We start from the raw sequence: 18851 nt of genomic DNA, 5'->3' as shown, positions 1-18851 counted from the left end.
TTACTGTCTTCACTCCCCATTGAAATCTTACTCTCTCTTCACACATGCAAAAATGTAGCTCACGTGTAAAAGCTTTCATGATACATATTCCATAAAATATGCTTTACCCACTATAAGCTTCTCCTTGGCATTCGCCTTAGCTCTGGGAAATTTTCTCATACTGTTCATTTCATAGTTTATCTTCCTCTATCTTTTATATTCTTTTTCCTGGACCCCCTAGTCCAAGGTTTGGATATTTGCCCTTTTGGATTCATCCTTTGTTTCTCCTTTCCTTCATATATTTTGGGGATCCATTTATGTTTATTCTATGTGCTGAGAGATTTTTTAAAAATGTTTATTTCCAACTCACAATTTCAGCAGTCATTTTTAACTATCTGAGTGTATTTTTAAATTTCTCTGATTGTTTTTGTTCTTGTTTTATTGAGAGTATATTGTCTCAAATATCTGGAGATATTAATCAGATGGTGGATAAAGTTTCTTTTGTTTCTTCATTTATCTTGGCTTTTCTTCGTCGTGCTGCGTGTTTAGTGATTCTTGGTTGACCCTTCAGATGTATGAATGGGGGACATATGAGAATAAGGGATAGGAATGATTTAGAGTTGAGTGGGTAGGTGGGGAGACAGCTCATTTACCAGCAGCTTCCTAACTGTCAGAATAAATAGAGATTCGTGTGCAGTACCCAATATTTCGCAAGTTGTCCAGATATTTCCTTTAGTCTCTTAACGAAAGAGTCTCACATTGTTTGCACTGGGATATTGTTTGCCTGTTTTCACATGTATAGGTGGGGAGAGGGGTAGGAGAATTAAATGGGCATCTAGTGTATGTACAGACTGTCCATTAACCCTTCTGTTTTCATAGTATATGTAGTGTCTCAGCACAGTCTCTTTGAGTTCTGTTAGGAATGCTGGTTCCTACTTCTGCTGCAGATCGTTTTATGACTTGTCCTAGGGTGTGGCTCTTTCACCTTGGTGGATCAGTCAGCAATCTTTCTAATTTCCAGAAATTTCTTTAAGTCTGCTATTTCTTGATGACACTCCTCTTTTTCTCTTCCTTATTGTGAATTTATTATTTCTTTTTATTATTTTATTGTTAGTTTTCATGGCTTTTAGAGAGTAACATGAGACATGTTTATTCAGCCTGCCATCTTAACTTGGAAGTTAGCTTATGCTTCTCTAAGGAGAATCAAGCATAAAACTGTGGCAGCACTTCATTGCCTTCCCTGTCTAGTTGGAGAGAAAATGCATATGCCAAAAGAGATAAGGAGTCTCATTACTAACTAGAACCGTAGGTAGAATACTTGGCAAACAAAGTATAGTATTTGGACCACTCTGATTTGACTCCATGTTTCTATCATTCTTTGAAAGTCAATTAAAAACAATTGAGAGGAGGAAAAGGAATATAGCAAGACAGTTGAGCATCAGTATTTTTATAATTCTAAAATAATTTTTTTCCAAGATGAAGTTTAAAATGTGGAATAAAGGGAAGTGGTGTTAGAAGATGGTTAACTCAATATGTGCACATTCAAAATCAGCCTATCCCCTTTGTAAGTGCCTGATATCTTTAGCAGGCATGTCTGCAGCTTCTAAATGCTTCTATATTTTTCTCATCATTCCTTTGTTCATTTATTTATTCAACAATTGTGATTCCTTCCTACAAAAAATAAATGCCTATTTTCTCCAAACAGATGTCACATATGACAGTGGAAGCCCAAACACCAAATGTTTCTCCTTAAGCAAGTCTTACGTGTAGATTGAATACAAATCTACATAAATCTGCATTTCTTGGTTCTTATAGGCAGAATATCATGTATTGTGAAGCATATCAATGAGAGTGAATAGAGAATATTGAAAGAAGGAAGAACAACAAAAATAGATCCATATTGATCTCTGAATGGCTTCCCTCGTGGCTCAGATGGAAAAGAATCCACCTGCAGTGCAGGAGATCCAGGTTTGATCCCTGGGTTGGGAAGATCGCATGGAGAAGGAAATGGCTACCCACTCCAGTATTCTTGCCTGGAGAATCCCAGGAACAGAGGAGCCTGGTGGTCTCCAGTCCATGGGGTCCCCAAAGAGTTTGACATGACTGAGCGACTAACGCTTTCACTTTAAACCTCTGAATGGAGTCAGAGAATAACGTATTACCATGAATCATTATAATCCTATCAGCATTTTATTCCAGAGGTACCATGTGTGGTGTCACCTTGGCACTAAAAATAGAAGTTATTTTATATAGCAGAAGTAGCAGCTGAGAAATTTGACTTGGCTTTAGCAACTCACTTAACCCCTTATGACTCAGTCCACCTTTTTTTCAAGTGAGGTTTGGACTAAATAATCATTAACGATCTTATTGATACTAAATCTGGGATTCTTTAAGTACTTACTGAATGATAGTTGTTTGCAGGTATTAGGCTAGATCCTTTGGGAAATACTAAGATACATATGTCACAACCCCTGGCCTTAAGGAGAGGATAAATCCAAAAGTGCAAATAAAGGCATACACAAATACCATATTATGTAGATATATATTGTAAAAACTAGATAAAAGAATCAATTAAGTGAGAGAGAAGATTGTTTCTGACCTGGGCGATTGAGAATGAGTGCATAAAGGATCACATGAATTATGATACTTTACTCTTCGGTAAGATTTTGATAGACAGCTACAACAAAGAGAATAATGTACCCCATCAGCCTAAGTTGAAATACAGAGATGAGAAAACATGAAGTGTGTTTAGTAAAATACAAGTTGTGCCTGTGTGCCCAGTCACTCAGTCGTGTCTGACTCTTTGCAAACTCATGGACTGTAGCTCACCAGGCTCCTCTGTCCATGGAATTTTCTGGGCAACAATACTGGAGTGAGTTGCCATTTCCTCCTACAAGGGATCTTTCTGACCCAGGGATCAAACCTGCTTCCCCTGCATTGGCCGGTGGGTTCTTTATCACTTAGCCACCAGGGAAGCTAAGTCAGCCAGCTCTATTAGAGTAATGGGAAAGGAAGTGTTTCTTCCAGTCCAGCGTTTCTAGAGGTAACATTATGAGTGGTCTAACCTACAATTTAAGACAAGTGTTGTAAATTTTTGAGACAGGGAAACCAACCGGCTACAATTTCTTCAGAGAACATATACAGGCGTAGAAGAAGCTAAGGATAAGAGAGGAGATCTGATGCTGAAATACCAATAAGACACTCATCCAGGTAGAAGGTAGTTAGGACCAGAAGTAGGGCAGTGGCAATCCAATGAAATGGTTGGGGCAGGTGAAAGAAAGGATGCATGCAATTCAATAAATGATTGGATAAATGTAAGATTGGAACCAGTGTGGCTGGAAAAACAGAGGCACCTTTAATAAAAATTGCTGAAGCAAGAAGTTGATTTTTTTTGACGAAATAAGATGAGCTAATTCCCCATCTTTCAACAAATCCTTCCCACTTATGTAGCAGCAATTTTGGTATAATAGCAAAGATAGAATATTCTCTGTGAATTCTTGTCCTTTTCTTGCAGGCCATTATAGTTTCTTAGGGATTTTTTTTTTTTTAATGGTGAATGATTGTGAATCCAGATTGCCTTGTGTGCTCATTTGGGGAAGGATGGGAGTATATGATAGAATGGAAAAAAGTTTTTTTTTTCAGAATATCATGAAGATTAGAAGTAAGAGCAGGATTTTACTTTAGATTTGGAAAAGCAGTTCAATAACAAATGATCCGTATCAAGAATTGTAATAGTAGAAAATGAAATCAAATTAAGTGTACCCATATACTGGGAACTATGGGGAAATAAGTGACAAAATTTTGATTACATAAACAAAGCATGAACATATGATAGTTCTAATTAAAACTGCTATTTCTCCCTTCTCTTAATTGTAGTAGTTGACCGGTGCTCCACTTCATCTGAGTTGATAATCTGCACTTTCTAGAGTGGGGAGTGAGAAAGGGAGAGAAAGTAAAGGACAATTTATAATTAGTGAGGAGGGAGCTTAGGAGAAAAAAAATAGAAGATTTGGAAATACTATCAGTTCAGTTCAGTTCAGTCACTCAGTCGTGTCCAACTCTTTGCGACCCCATGAATCACAGCACTCCAGGCCTCCCTGTCCATCACCAACTCCCGGAGTTCACTCAGACTCACGTCCATCGAGTCCGTGATGCCATCCAGCCATCTCATCCTCTGTCGTCCCCTTCTCCTCCTGCCCCCAATCCCTCCCAGCATCAGAGTCTTTTCCAATGAGTCAACTCTTCGCATGAGGTGGCCAAAGTACTGGAGTTTCAGCTTCAGCATCATTCCTTCCAAAGAAATCCCAGGGTTGATCTCCTTCAGAATGGACTGGTTGGATCTCCTTGCAGTCCAAGGGACTCTCAAGAGTCTTCTCCAACACCACAGTTCAAAAGCATCAATTCTTCACCACTCAGCCTTCTTCACAGTCCAACTCTCACATCCATACATGACTACTGGAAAAACCATAGCCTTGACTAGACGGACCTTTGTTGGCAAAGTAATGGCTCTGCTTTTTAATATGCTGTCTAGGTTGGTCATAACTTTTCTTGCAAGGAGTAAGCGTCTTTTAATTTCATGGCTACAGTCACCATCTGCAGTGATTTTGGAGCCCCCCAAAAATAAAGTCTGACACTGTTTCCACTGTTTCCCCATCTATTTCCCATGAAGTGATGGGACGAGTTGCCATGATCTTAGTTTTTTAAACGTTGAGCTTTAAGCCAACTTTTTCACTCTCCTCTTTCACTTTCATCAAGAGGCTTTTTAGTTCCTCTTCACTTTCTGCCATAAGGGTGGTGTCATCTGCATATCTGAGGTTATTGATATTTCTCCCGGCAATCTTGATTCCAGCTTGTGTTTCTTCCAGTCCAGCGTTTCTCATGATGTACTCTGCATAGAAGTTAAATAAGCAGGGTGACAATATACAGCCTAGACATACTGCTTTTCCTATTTGGAACCAGTCTGTTGTTCCATGTCCAGTTCTAACTGTTGCTTCCTGACCTGCATATACGTTTCTCAAAAGGCATGTCAGGTGGTCTGGTATTCCCATCTCTTTCAGAACTTTCCACAGTTTATTGTGATCCACACAGTCAAAGGCTTTGGCATAGTCAATAAAGCAGAAATAGATGTTTTTCTGAAATACTATATATAGCTCTAAAAACAATTTTTAAACAATCTTATAGTGTATAGGCAGTGGTGATTTTTTGTTCCTTCTGATTCCTACATAGCATCAGAGAGCAGAAAAAGTGCTGCCAAATTATTCTTCCACATGAGGGACTTCTCAATGTCAAATTACCTGCATGAGAAACTTGTTTTTAAAAAAAAAAACCTGTTTTGGGGACTCTATGACAACCTGGAAGGGTAGGATGGGGAGGGAGTTTTGGGAGGGAGGAGACAGGAGTGTTCCTATGACTGATTCTTGTTGATGTATGACAGAAAATCACAAAATTCTGTAAAGCAAATATCCTTCAATTTATAAAATTAAGTGGCAAAAAAACCCTGTTTTGTGTGTCATATTACTTTTCCAGTGGGTATTCTCCTTTTGCATTAGAATTTGAAGTGTTGGTTTTATCTTTTCCACGTAATTATTTGGTTATATGTAATTATTTAGCTGCCTTTAGAGTCATTACTTGGGAAAGTTAGACTTTTCTCTAATTCAGCATTTCTAAGGATGTTAGTTATCTGTAGTTATACCTAAGAAAGGTCTCTGGGAACAATTAGGTTGAGAATTTGCTGGGTTAAACGTTGTTAAACAAGATTTTTTAGTGGAGGTGGGGGAGGGTATGAATTATCAGAGACTTAAATAGGCTAACAGCAGTAAAGAATCTGCCTACAGTGCTGGAGATTCAGGAGACCTGGATTCAGTTCCTGGGTTGGGAAGATTCCCCTGGCGGAGGAAATGGCTACCCACTCCAGTATTCTTGCCTGGAGAATCTCATGGACAGAGGAGCCTGACAGGCTAAAATCCATGGGGTTGAGAAGAGTTGGACATGACTAAGCAACTGAGCACACACATACACATATATATGATCCAACTAAGAGGAAACTACATTTAGCAGCAATTCACAAACTTATTTTACCACCATCCTTTTCTCATGAAATCTTTTTCCGAACCATTGTTCCTCAGAACACTGTTCCTTAAATTTACAAATAAATTCAAAAAAGAGATAATTGACTCATTCAAAGTTGCATGACTATTGACTTAAAGAATTGGGCTTGAATCAGGGTCTCCTACCTACCATATTCAGATTGGCTTCCTTTTTTCCCCAAAATTCAAAAAAGTCTTTAAGAATTGCTAGGTGTTGCTGGAACCTAGATCTGTTAAATGCACACAAGGGAATTCAGAAAAATAAATAAAATTAGAATGATTTAATTACTTTATTATAGTTTGAATTGGCACATAGGTTGAAAGAGCTGATTATTATTTGTAACCTAAGTTACATTTTTCCAATCAGGAAATTAAAAAAAAAATCAAGTTATCTTTCAAATTCCAAAAAAAAAAAGCTATAATGGTACAATGTGTGTATCCAAGAGCTTCCCCACTTTCCCCCCAAAAAAGATTGGAGAAAATGACTGTATGTAATTTGCTGTCAGTTATTCCAGACCCCATAACTATATAAGTTAAACACGTACCTTTTAAAAACTTCTCTGTATAGACAATATTATGGTAGATACACTGTTCTTCCCCTTAATTGTTTTACTCAGCAGTATTGCAGATTTATCTTGCCTGCAGTAACACATGTAGATCTTTTAGTGACTCAGTGGTATTACATTATGTAGCTTTATTATAATGTATTTAATCAGTTCCCCATTGGTGGACTTTAGGGTGATTGTTGTTTAGTCGCTGTGTCCCCTTTATGCAAACTCATGGACTGCAGCCCTCCAGGCTCCTCTGACCATGGGATTTCCCAGGCAAGAATAGTGGAGTGGGTTGGCATTTCCTTCTCCAACCCACTGATTCAACCCTTGTATCTTACATCTCCTGCATTAGCAGAAGCAGGCAGATTCTTTATGAAATGGTATGAGTTTATTCTTTCACTGCCACATTATTACGACAGGAAACTTTTAAATGATATCCCTTTTACTGAACTTGAAAACAAATGATTTTATACTTAATAATGAATAACTGGAGATGTCTTGCTATGTTAATCTTAAAATCATGGGATAATTTATAAAGCATTAATAATAATCATAATCTCTTTTTCTCTCTTCCTCTTCTGCTCTTCTCAGAGCAAATTATTCATGGAAGGATTTAGAAGCCTAAAAGAAGGAGAACCAGTGGAGTTCACATTTAAAAAATCTTCCAAAGGCCTTGAATCAATACGGGTAACAGGACCTGGTGGGAGTCCCTGTTTAGGAAGCGAAAGAAGACCCAAAGGGAAGACACTACAAAAAAGAAAACCAAAGGGAGACAGGTAATCATTTTACTTTGTTAGTCTGTGAGTTTATTTGGAAAAGATTTCTGAAATCTCAATTTAGATTTTTATTATGCTATTAAATCTAGCCACAATAAAATAAAATGCCACCACTGAGTGTTTGAATAGAATTTATCAGAAATATAGGCTATCTTGCAATTTGAACTCTCTGCAGAATATATTTAACTGAGCCTTCAGCATTAGGCACTGAGCAGTCCCTTAAACCACTATTTCCACCAGACTATTCAGATAGGGGAAGTTCCCAATAGACAGAGGTGGGTGCCCCTCAGTACATCCTAACACTTCACCTGTTTTTTTCAAATGAGAATACATTTATTGTTTTGACTGTTTTGAAAGATAATTCACTAGTGAAAATTCAAATATAAAAAAATCACCAAATCATGATATATGTGCAATGTTTTTGATTTTGCATTTTTTTTCACTTAACAGTGTATTGTGGAACATTTCATGTCAGTCTTTATCATCTATGTAAATTCCCATTGTGTGAATGTAACAAACTTTAAACAAGGCTTTGTTAAATTAATGTAATTGGTAAATTTAGGCTATTTCCAATCTTTTAAATTTACCAATAGCACTGTAGTAAGAATGCTTATATGTACATTTAAAAAATTGTCTGATTCTGTCATTAAGGGATACATACCTAATACTGAAAAATCTGGATCAGAGACTATGCCCTTTAAAATTTTACTATCTATTTCCAAACTGTTCTTCAGAAATAAGGTCAGTGGATAACCCCTTTAAAAGTGGGACTGTTCATTGAATAATGTCATCTTTTAAATTTTTGCCAATTACATAGGTTAAGAAATGCAGCTCATTTTTTCCCTTGGCATCCTTTGACTAAGGTTAAATATATTTTCATATGTTGATTTTCATTTTTATTTTTTTCTTCTATGAATTGCATGTTCTTTGTCCTTTGCTTGTTTCTTCTGAGATGTTCATTTGTTATTGTTGATTTCTAAGTTCTCTCTTTAGGAAAAAAATCACAGTTTTCCTCTTTCCTATCCTGGGAAAAACTCAGTTCTTCCATGTTATGTTTCCCTCCTTCCTGTCTCCATTACTTTTACACAGAACATTTAACTTCCGATCACCAAATGTGCAGAGGTTTTTCCCCACGCCAAGCGATTCTCCACAATCCAGCTAGATGTTCTACAGTTGAACTCAGTTTTACAGCATCTACCTGGAGATAGTATCAGGGCCCCACAGGTTAAGGGCTCAGTCTTACAGGACCATCCTACCATATTTCAGATGCTGATTGCCTTGCAACTTCTTTCTCAGTTGGCTTTAAATCAGAGGTTTCCAAGACCCCCTCTTCAGGTTTGATTAATTTGCTATAGCAGCTCACAGAACTTAGAGAAACCCTTACATTTACCAGTTTATTAAAGATTATGATAACAGCAGATAAAGGATACAGATAGAGATATTTTACATAGGGTAAGGTCGAGGAGGGTCCCAAGCATAGGAGATTCTGTTCCCAGAGGTTTGGGTGCTTTATCCTCCCAGTGTGGATGTGTATGCCAGTCTGGGAGCTCTCTGGATCTTTACTTTTGGAATTTTGTGGAGATTTCATCACATAGACTTGATTTTCAGCCCCTTTCACTTCTCTCAATAAAATTGGGATAGGGCTAAAAATTCCAGGCTTCTGGTCATAGCTTGGTCATAGCCCTGACTCATGAGCCATCTAGGAGCCCACTCAGTGTCTGTCACCTCATTAAATAGAAGACCCTCCTATCATGTAGGAAATTACAAGAGTTTCAAGAGCACTGTGTCAGGAACAGAGGTCAAAAACTGATAACAGATAAAGAGGTACTCCTAGTGTTCTTATCACTTATGAAATTACAAGGGTTTTAGGAGCTCTGTGCCAGGAACTAGGGGCAGAGACCAATATATTTCTTGTTATCTCACATTCTCTTTGTATACTTACCATATTAATCTTTTTTTCTCAAATAGATAGGAAATAATCTGTATCAGCTTGTGAAATATACATATGTATGTGTGTGTTTATATGTATTTTTTACATAATATACATATAGGTAAAATACCATATGATCAAACAGTATATGATAAAATATGATACGATTTCCCTTGCAAATACTACGTAATCTCCCTTACATATAGAATCTAAAAGCAAAAACCAAGGTCTTGTAAACAGAAAACAGATTGGTGGTTGCCAGAGGAGACTTGGGGACCTTTCCTATGAATTGATATTAGAGTAATATTAAGAAATTGTTTATTTTGATGGAAATGATAAGGTGTGATTTTTTTGATTACTGATTCAGTCTCTTTTGATTACTTACTAGTAACTGATATGCTTAGATTTTCTTTCTTCATGATACAGGCTTGGTAGGTTGCAAGTTTTTTGGAATTTATCTATTTATTTTAGTTTCTTCAGTTTGTTGTTGTTGCTTATCACTAAGTCATGTCCAATTCTTTTGCGACCCCGTGGACTATAGCCCGTCAGGCTCCTATCTTCATGGAATTTCCCAGGCAAGAATACTGGAGTGGGCTGCCCTTTCCTTCTCCAGAGGATCTTCCCAACCCACGGATCGAACCCATGTCTCTTGTATTCGCAGGAGGATTCTTTACCATCTGAGCCACCAGGGAAGCCAATTTGTTTAATTTGCTTGTGTAAAATTGCTCATGGTAGTCTCTTATAATCTTTGTATTTCTGTTGTATCAGTTATGATGTCTTCTCTTTCGTTTCCAATTTTATTTATTTGAGTTCTCTTAAGTTTGGCTCAAGCTTTGTCCTTTTTTGTTTATCTTTTCAAAATATCAGGTTCATTAAGATAAATGTCTATTTATTGTCTATTTAGTGGTCTTTATTTTCTTCTTTCTACTAATTTGGACCTCGTTCATTTGCAACTTTTTGAAATTGACTTATTTTACTCAATATAATGGTTTTGAAATTTATCCAAGTTTTTGAATATATCAATACAGTATTTCCCTCTTATCTGCAGTTTTGTTTTCTGGGGCTTCATGAAGCCCCAGAAAGTTATCCATGGTCAACAACTGTCAAAAACATTAAATGGAAAATTCCAGGAATAAACAATTTGTAAGTTTTAAACGGTGCACTCTTCTGAGTAGTGTGATGCAATCTTGCAGCATTTTCTTTGGCCTACCAGGGACCTGTATCATCCCTTTGTCCAGCATACACCGTCATCAGTCACTGCGTAGCCATCTTGTATACTAGGTGGACTGTCATCATAACTGCAGTGCTTGTGTTCACATAACCCTTTTTTTTACTTACTAATGGCCCCGAAGCAGAGGAGTAGTGATGCAGGCAATTTGGATTTGCCAGAGAACATCCACGAAGTGCTCCTTTTAAGTGAAAAGGAGAAAGTTCTTGAATTAATGAAAAAAAATCATATGCTAAGGTTACTAATACATGAAGAAGTCTTCTGTGTGTGAAGTTGTGAGAAGGAAAAGGAAGTTTGTGATAATTCTGCTGTTGCACACCAAACTGCAAAAGTCATGGTCACAGTGCATGATAAGTTCATAGTTAAGATGAGAAAGGCATTAAATTCATACAGTAAGATGTTTTGAGTGAGAGAGACGTTCATATAGCTTTTATTATACTATATTGTTATAATGTTTCTCTTATTAGTTGTTAATCTCCTGGTGGCTCAGATGGTAAAGAATCTGCCTGCAATGTGGGAGACCTGGGTTTGATTCTTGGGTTGGGAAGATCCCCTGGAGAAGGACATGGCAACCACTCCAGTATTCTCGACTGGAGAATCCCCATGGAGAGAGGAGCCTGGTTGGCTGCAGTCCATGGGGTTGCAGGGTCAGACAGGACTAAATGACTAAGCACACATGCCTAATTTATAAATTAAACTTTATCGTGGGTGTGTATATAGAAAAACATCTTATGTATAAGGTTTGGTGGTGTTCATGGTTTCAGGCATTTTCTCAGAGTCCTGCAATATATTAATATCCCCCACAGACAATGGGGCCTAGTGAAGGAATAAGGCATTTAGGTAGTTTCAGTTTGACAATTATGAATAGAGCTGCTGCAAACATTTGTGTACAGGTTTCTGTGTGAACATAAGTTTTCATTTATTTAAGAGTGAGGCTGCCGGATAATCTGGTTGTAAGTTTATGTTTAACTTTATAAGAACCTGCCAGATTTTTCTCCAGACTGATTGTATCATTTTGAATTCCCTCCAACAACATATGAGTATTCCAGTTGCTCAGCATCTTGACCAGCATTAGGTATTGTCAGTACTTCTTAGAGAATTTTAAGCATTCTAATCTACAGTGATATTTCATCATGGAATTTTCATTTCCCGAGTAGCTACTGATACTTACTGATATTTAGCTCCGTTTATATTTTTGTGTCATCCTTATATTCTCATTAGTGAAGTGTCTGTTCATACCTTTTGCCTATTTCATACTGGATTCTTTTCTTATTGTTGTATTTTGAGAGTTCTTTATATAAAATGTGGATATAAGTCCTTAGATATGTGATTTGCAGATATTTTTACCTCTGAGTTTATAGTTTATCTTTCCAGTCTCTTACAGAGCAAAAGTTTTAAATTTTGATAAAGATATTTATCAATCTCTTACTCTATGTCATGTTTAAAAAAAAAATCTTTGATTAACCCCAGGTTTGATTAATCACAAAGTTTTTTCCCCTGTATGAGGTATGAGGTTGAAATCTAGGCTCATTTTTCACCTTTGAATAACATAAATTGTTGAAACACCATCTGTTGAAAACTATATCTTTTCTCTTGAAATGTTTTTAAATTAAAAAGTTTAATTTCTATCATTTCAGGTTAAAAGATTAAAACTTTAAAGTTTTATTATATAGTGTTAATATGTTTAACACATTCAAATTTGGTTTCATCACTCAGAACTTATTTGTTCTATATATGTATATACATATAATAGAGTTATATCTTGTGAAGATCTATGTTCTGTGGCAAGAAATAAAAATAATTTTAAAGATTCTGTCAGTTTTAAATAAACTATTAACAGAAGAAAATGGGTTTACTTTTAAATTCTGTCTTAATTCTGCTGAATGCTGTTTAGTATGCAGATAGTATCCAGCTATGTCATAGCAGTACATGTTAACTGGTTTTATTTTAACTCCTCGTTTAAAATACTCTCTTGAAATTTTAAATGGAATAATTTTTTTATTTATATTTGCTGTTTACTTTTTTCTTATGTTCATTATCAGAGAGTAAAGAGGTTTAATGATCTTATAAAAGCTCTCTTTATACTACTGATAAAACAAAAATTGTTGTTAATTAAAAATTTAAAAACTCATTCTCAAAAACTGGCTTATATTTGGTATCTTTTTATTCTTTGAAGAGCTGCAGTTTACTCTGAGGAAAAAAGAGTGACCTCTAATAGAATAAAATTATGGGGGAAGATAGGAGAATGATTTTTTTGGTCACTATCTTTCCTATTTATATGAAATAATCATGTCAACCTATAATACAGAATTAAATATTTTATATAATAAAATTTTAGTTCAGATTAGTAAAAAGGATGTGAACTGAAACAAATGGTATGATAATGTTTCTATATGTAGGTTAAATGATTTTAATCCTTTAAGAACAAAAATATGTGTAATTTAAAAAATATTTGAAATGTATTTATATATATGATAGGTATATACACATTCAGTGTATACATAAAACTGTTTTCTTAATTTATGTTTTTTTTAAATCTCCTCTATTATTCTGATTTTTTTCTAGCAGAGTGAGTATCTTCTTTGTTCTCCTGAACCTTCCACATCTTTTGACTCAACCACACAGTCCAAGAAGTGCTATTCATAATAATAATGAAGGTTCCTTTTCAACAATGTTTACTTGAGATTTACAAAATAACTTAGAAAATAATGTCAACGTTGTGTTGCTTTTATTCTATTTCAAGCAGTAATAAGTTTGCATCACTGCATTGGCACATGAGTAAGCTTCCTGATTTTCTACATGAGTTGAAGTTTAAATGTTTTTTGTTTAGAAAGAAGGCTAATTGTCATGATGTTTGTTATTACTGCTTTTGGCATGGAAGTGCAGGAAATTCCTTTTATTTGTTCATGTTAGAAATACTTATTAACTTATCATTTTTAAGATGTTTTCATTTAGACTTAAAAATTGATTATGAAATTTGAAAATCCTTATAGTTCAGTATTACAATGGTGTTAGAATGGTACATTATGTTTTATTTACCATCTATGACCAGAACAAGGTGAATGTAAATAGAAACTCATTATATATGTCTAAATTATTCTCTGTTCGAAGAGCTTACTTGTCTTTTAAAAAAAATTAGAGCAGTATAATAGAAGAATTATTTTTTACAGGGTCCTAGTTTTGTGTTTTCAAATTCTTTAAATTTACAAGGTTTTGAAGTCTTAATGATTTTTTTTTTTGCTTTTGTTTTTAATCTATTTACTTTGTCCTCATTGAAGGACTGTATATTTTCACTTGTCTATTAAAAAGAAAAAAAATATTTATTTAATGCCCTCATTCACCTTTAGAGCAAGGGGGCTCAAAACTGACTGGTGGTATGCCTCCTCCACACCTCTCCCCACAAACCTCTGTGGCAAAATAATCTCTTCCTATTATCTCTGTGGTATAATGTGAAGTTTTCCAGGTACTTTATAGTTAGGGATTCTAGTGCTATATTTTTGAAATCCACATAGCATTTTCAGAAATAATGAAGCCATACCTAGGTTTATGGTGCTGTTTTATTAAGAATATCTATTTTATATTAAAAGTTCTTTCAGTGATTTTTTTTTTAATTTATTATGTCCCAGAACCTGCTCCCAAAAGAAAAATAAAAATGTTGAAGATGTTTGAAAAATGTAAATCAACAAATTCCAATAAATAACTGTTTCACCCTGATCCTTGTGTGATTAGATTTAGGAATTTGCTGTTTAGTAGGTTCCTATTGTGGAAGAGAAATCTCTCAGGCATGAATTGATAGTTCAGATCCTTTGAGGTCTGTCTAGTCTGACCTATGACCCCTATTCTTACAAGGTCAACATCTGAGGGCAGGAGATTAAGGCAGTTTAAAGACTGGAATGGTAAATGGAATGGAAAAATTAGCCAGCACATTTTGGGTGCAAAACATCAAAGTCATCAAATAGTTTGCTTATTTTAAACCTGGCTTGTGGTTGTAACAAGCTAATTTTACTGTGTTTTTTGGAATCAGAAAAATTTAATAATCATAATTCTCAATTCTATTTATATGTTATTAACTGTATAATACAAATTAATAAAGCTTAATCTTTTGAAATATCAGGAAATGTGGAAATGTCACAATTTCAATACATTTTAGTTTTTCATTCAGCTTAGATGCTTAATTTAAATTAAAATTAGGAACATTTTTACCTTAGCTCTGAATGTGAAATAATTTTATTTTATCAACATGTTGAATAAAATATATGTTCAGTTGTATATAATTTAAAGTGACCAAGGCTTTAGTTGTAACTATATGCTATATGCTATTGACTTTTAAGAAAAATCTCTTTTTAAAAAGTAGAGATGGAAAATGAAAGAAAGTAAATTGGTTAAGCAGAGACAATTTCCCGTTTTTTCCCTCTTGTTCCTAGACTTTGCTCTTTCATGTTTTACCTCTTTCCTGCTTATGCCTTTAATTGTATGCTTAATTGTATGCTTTAAAATAGACTTTAAATCTTAATTCCTAAGTTTTGGTCTGTAGTAAGCAATTCCCACCACCCTTTTACATTTGTCTGTAGCCTGGACAGCTGTGAATTTGCATCTTCTGCTTCCCTACTAATAACTGGCAAGGACTAGAGGTGGATAACTGAACTGTTGAGTCCACATTTCCATTCATTCATACAGTGACTAAGGAAATTAGTAACACCAAAGGAATACCCAAGTCTCCTTAATTCTCCTGCATTTTTTACTCTCCCCCAAATTTTCCTTATTATATACTTAATTTTAGGGTGCTTCCTTTCTTCTTGTGATTACTTGGCTACAGATCTCTTAATGAGGCAATTATGGTTGTTTCCTTCATTCACATTATTTCAGCAGATGCTCTCCCTGCTGTGACCTCTGTTCAGACCAGGCAGACAATGTGCCATTCTCATCACCCTCCGCAAGACATTGTGTGGGCTGAGTTTCATTTGGCGCTGCATAGGTCTCCCAAGATGACTGATAAAAATGGTCAGAAGCCAAGTGGCAAATAATCACAATTTTAGGTTGATTTTCTGATTGCTGTTTTATTCTAATCAAAATAAATAGTAAAGTAATGCCTATTAGGGAAAAAAAAAAGGTCCAGAAGCAACTCATAATAAGTAGAAGTTGTGTGTCTAAACTCTGATATTTAAGGATCTAAAAGTATAAAGCCGAACTTACAGCTTTTAGATTTGGGAAAGATTTTAGTTTTCTTAAACAAGACCCAGAACACACAAGCTATAAGGGATAAGGTTAAATTGAGTATTTCAGAATTCAAAACTTCTACCTGACAAAGATTTCAGTCAGGAAGATAGTACCACTTTAAGGGTTATGAAAACCAAAGATTTAGAACCTAGACAAATGTGGGAGAGTTGGAGGGGAAGGGAAGAGTCAGCTCATTAGAGAACTATTCATTAACCAGTCTTCGGAAGCCCCAAACTAGATTGACAAATCAGAGCTTGCAGGGAAATCTGAAAAGCCAAGCATATCTGGTATTGCAGAGGAACTGGGGAGAGCTGTGGAATCTGCTGCCTCTGTGTTACCACAACCTCTCTGGGTTTGCAAAGAGCTCATGGGATCTGAGTCAGACATGATTAAGTCACTGAGCATGCACATGCTCTGGGTTTGCAAACAAGTGATGGTGTCAGGCTGGTGGTCAGCAGGACCAGATTTGGGAAGACAAGCTAGGTACAGAGCGCCACAGAGGACACACTAGGGCATGCCGGGCAGACTCTGGGCTACTGTGTCTCACCATGATACCCTTCCAAGAACTGTGGCTTCTGCTTTATTTATGCTTTCTTTTGTAGGATACCAAGTTCTCTTTTGGCTGACTCCAGCTACCTTTATCAATCTGGATTGCTTTTAAAAATCTCACTATAATGTTGAATTATAAAGCAAGTTGCAGAGTGATACATCCAGTGTTATTCAACCTGGAATCATCCAGGAAAAAGACTGGGAAGTATAGTTACCAGACATAACCAAACTGACATAAAATAGTCCAGCACCAACAGTGTAAACCAAGTCAGGAAATACAATATAGGGTGGGAAAAGATATTTGCAATGTGTGTAGCATGAAAGAATTAATATCCATAATGTATAAAGGACTACAAATCAAGAAGAAGTAAAAGCCCAAATGAGCAAATAAACAGCTACCTTTATCAATCTGGATTACTTTTAAAATATTGATATTTCAAATTTAATTTAAAAATTAAAATTTAATTTTATTAAATTTCAGATTTAATCTGTTAATTTTTTCAGTTAATAATCATCATTTTAATTGCTTCCTTTCTCTTTATTGTGAATAGCATTGGATTATATCAAAAGACTTCACCTGTTAACATAATTCTGTAATTTTTTACTTCAAGTTATTGATAAAATGAATTACATCTACAAAGTCTGTGAAGTTGAATAATTCTTATATTCTTGGGGGCAGAGAAACCCATCTTAGTCATGACATGCTAATGTATTCAGTTTCATAATGTTTATTTGTCTTCATGAACTTGGGCTGTAAAATGTGTTTTCCTCATCATATTTTATTATTAAGTTTACTTTGTTTCATGTTTTAGGGAGGTTTCTGTCTATTTCTATGTCGTGAGGGATTTTAATATACATAAGAACTAAAGTTGTTGTTGTTTAATCACCAAGTTGTGCCCGACTCCTGTGGACTATAGCCTGCCAGTCTTCTGTCCATGGGATTTCCCAGTCAAGAATACTGGAGTGGGTTGCCATTTCCTTCTTCAGGGGAACTTCCCTACCCAGGGATCAAACCCAGGCCTCCTGTATTGGCAGGTGGATTCTTTACCACTGAGTGATCAGGGAAGCCCCAAGAACTAAAGTACTGGTCTCCAAATTGGAAAATCTACACTCTGATAGATAGACAAGGTAATAGATTCATTTTCTTCATACATGAAACAAGTCTTGATACTGTTTTATTTATTTTTTGTTTTATTATGTATAGTAGCATGCATCCACTTTGGGCTCTCCTCATGGCGCAGCTGGTAAAGAATCCGCCTGCAATGTGGGAGACCTGGGTTCTATCCCTGCATTGGGAAGATCCCCTGGAGAAGGGAAAGGCTACCCACTACAGTATTCTGGCCTGGAGAATCCCATGGATTGTATAGTACATGGGGTTGCAAAGAGTTGGACACAGCTGAGCGACTTTCACATGCATCTACTTTATGAATACAAATAAATATATGTATATTGGGATGGATATTCAAAAATATTTTACTGATAAGTGTGTGTGATCAAAATGACTTGGAACCCGCAGCTTAGAAGGTTATAGAATGGAGCTACAAAACATCTAAACCCCTCATTTGCCTTTTATAATTTAAAATTTTTAATTTTCAGAGTCTTTTTTATTAGGTTTTTGTGCTTCCTATAGGTCAAATTTAGTATATTTTGCTGGGGAATTATTTACTTCCTTTATATTTTCTCATGTGCTCAGTCCCATCCGACTTTTGGTGCCCCCATAGAGTGTAGCTCACCAGGCTCCTCTGCCCATATAATTTTCCAGGCAAGAATACTGGAGTGGTGTGCCGTTTCTTCCTACAGGGGATCTTTCTGACCAGTGATTGAACTCGACTTTTGCATCTCCTGCATTGGCAGATGGATTTTTTACCACTAGTGTCACCAGTATATATAGCCATAAAGTTGCAATGAGAGTCACTTAATTCTTTTGGTCTCTTCCATTTATGCAGTTGGATTTTAATACTCTCTAGGATTTTACATTTTTATTTTCTCTCTTCCTCTTCAGGCTTCTTGAGGATTACCTTTTCAAAGAATTAGCTTTTCTCTTGTTTATCGTTTCTGCTGCTTTTGTTGGTTTTCTCTACTTCTCTACTTTCAGATCTTACAGTAAAGAGTCTTCAGCTTTTGTTAATTTTATTGTATTTTTCTATTTTCTGAAGTTGAGTATTTAACTTATTTTTAGTCATTATTTTTATTAACAATAAAGATTTCACTCAAGTATTCCTTTAAGAAAAGCTTCACTGTGTTGCATAGTTTGGGGTGTGAATTTCTAATTATTTTCTAGATAACTTAAAATTTTCATTTTAGTATTCATTTTGCTATCTGGCGGTTTATGGGGTAAAGAATCTTCCTGCAATGCAGGAGACTCTGGCTTAATCCCTGGATCAAGAAGATCCTCTGGGGAAGGGAATGGCTACCCACTCAGGTATTCTTGCCTAGAGAATTCCATGGAGAGAGAAACCTGGTGAACTAGTCTATGGGGTCACAAAGCATCAGACTTGCCTGAGTGACTAACACTTTCATTTTTGCTTTAAGGAT

General features: G+C 35.7%; 1 protein-coding gene across 1 annotated transcript in view; it reads left to right on the top strand.

Moving 5' to 3' along the window:
- LIN28B (lin-28 homolog B) overlaps nt 1-18851 on the top strand; it is a 116204-nt gene that overhangs the window by 61590 nt on the left and 35763 nt on the right. The window contains exon 3 of the mRNA XM_040239113.1: nt 7208-7392. Coding sequence (XP_040095047.1) covers nt 7208-7392 — 185 coding nt within the window. The remainder of the gene's footprint in view (nt 1-7207; nt 7393-18851) is intronic.

The sequence above is a fragment of the Oryx dammah genome, unplaced genomic scaffold (assembly GCF_014754425.2).
Source record: "Oryx dammah isolate SB20612 unplaced genomic scaffold, SCBI_Odam_1.1 HiC_scaffold_4, whole genome shotgun sequence".
NCBI classification, from domain to species: Eukaryota; Metazoa; Chordata; class Mammalia; order Artiodactyla; family Bovidae; genus Oryx; species Oryx dammah.
The sequence above is the reverse complement of the archived record's forward strand: the minus strand, read 5'-3'. Positions and strand labels throughout refer to the sequence as shown.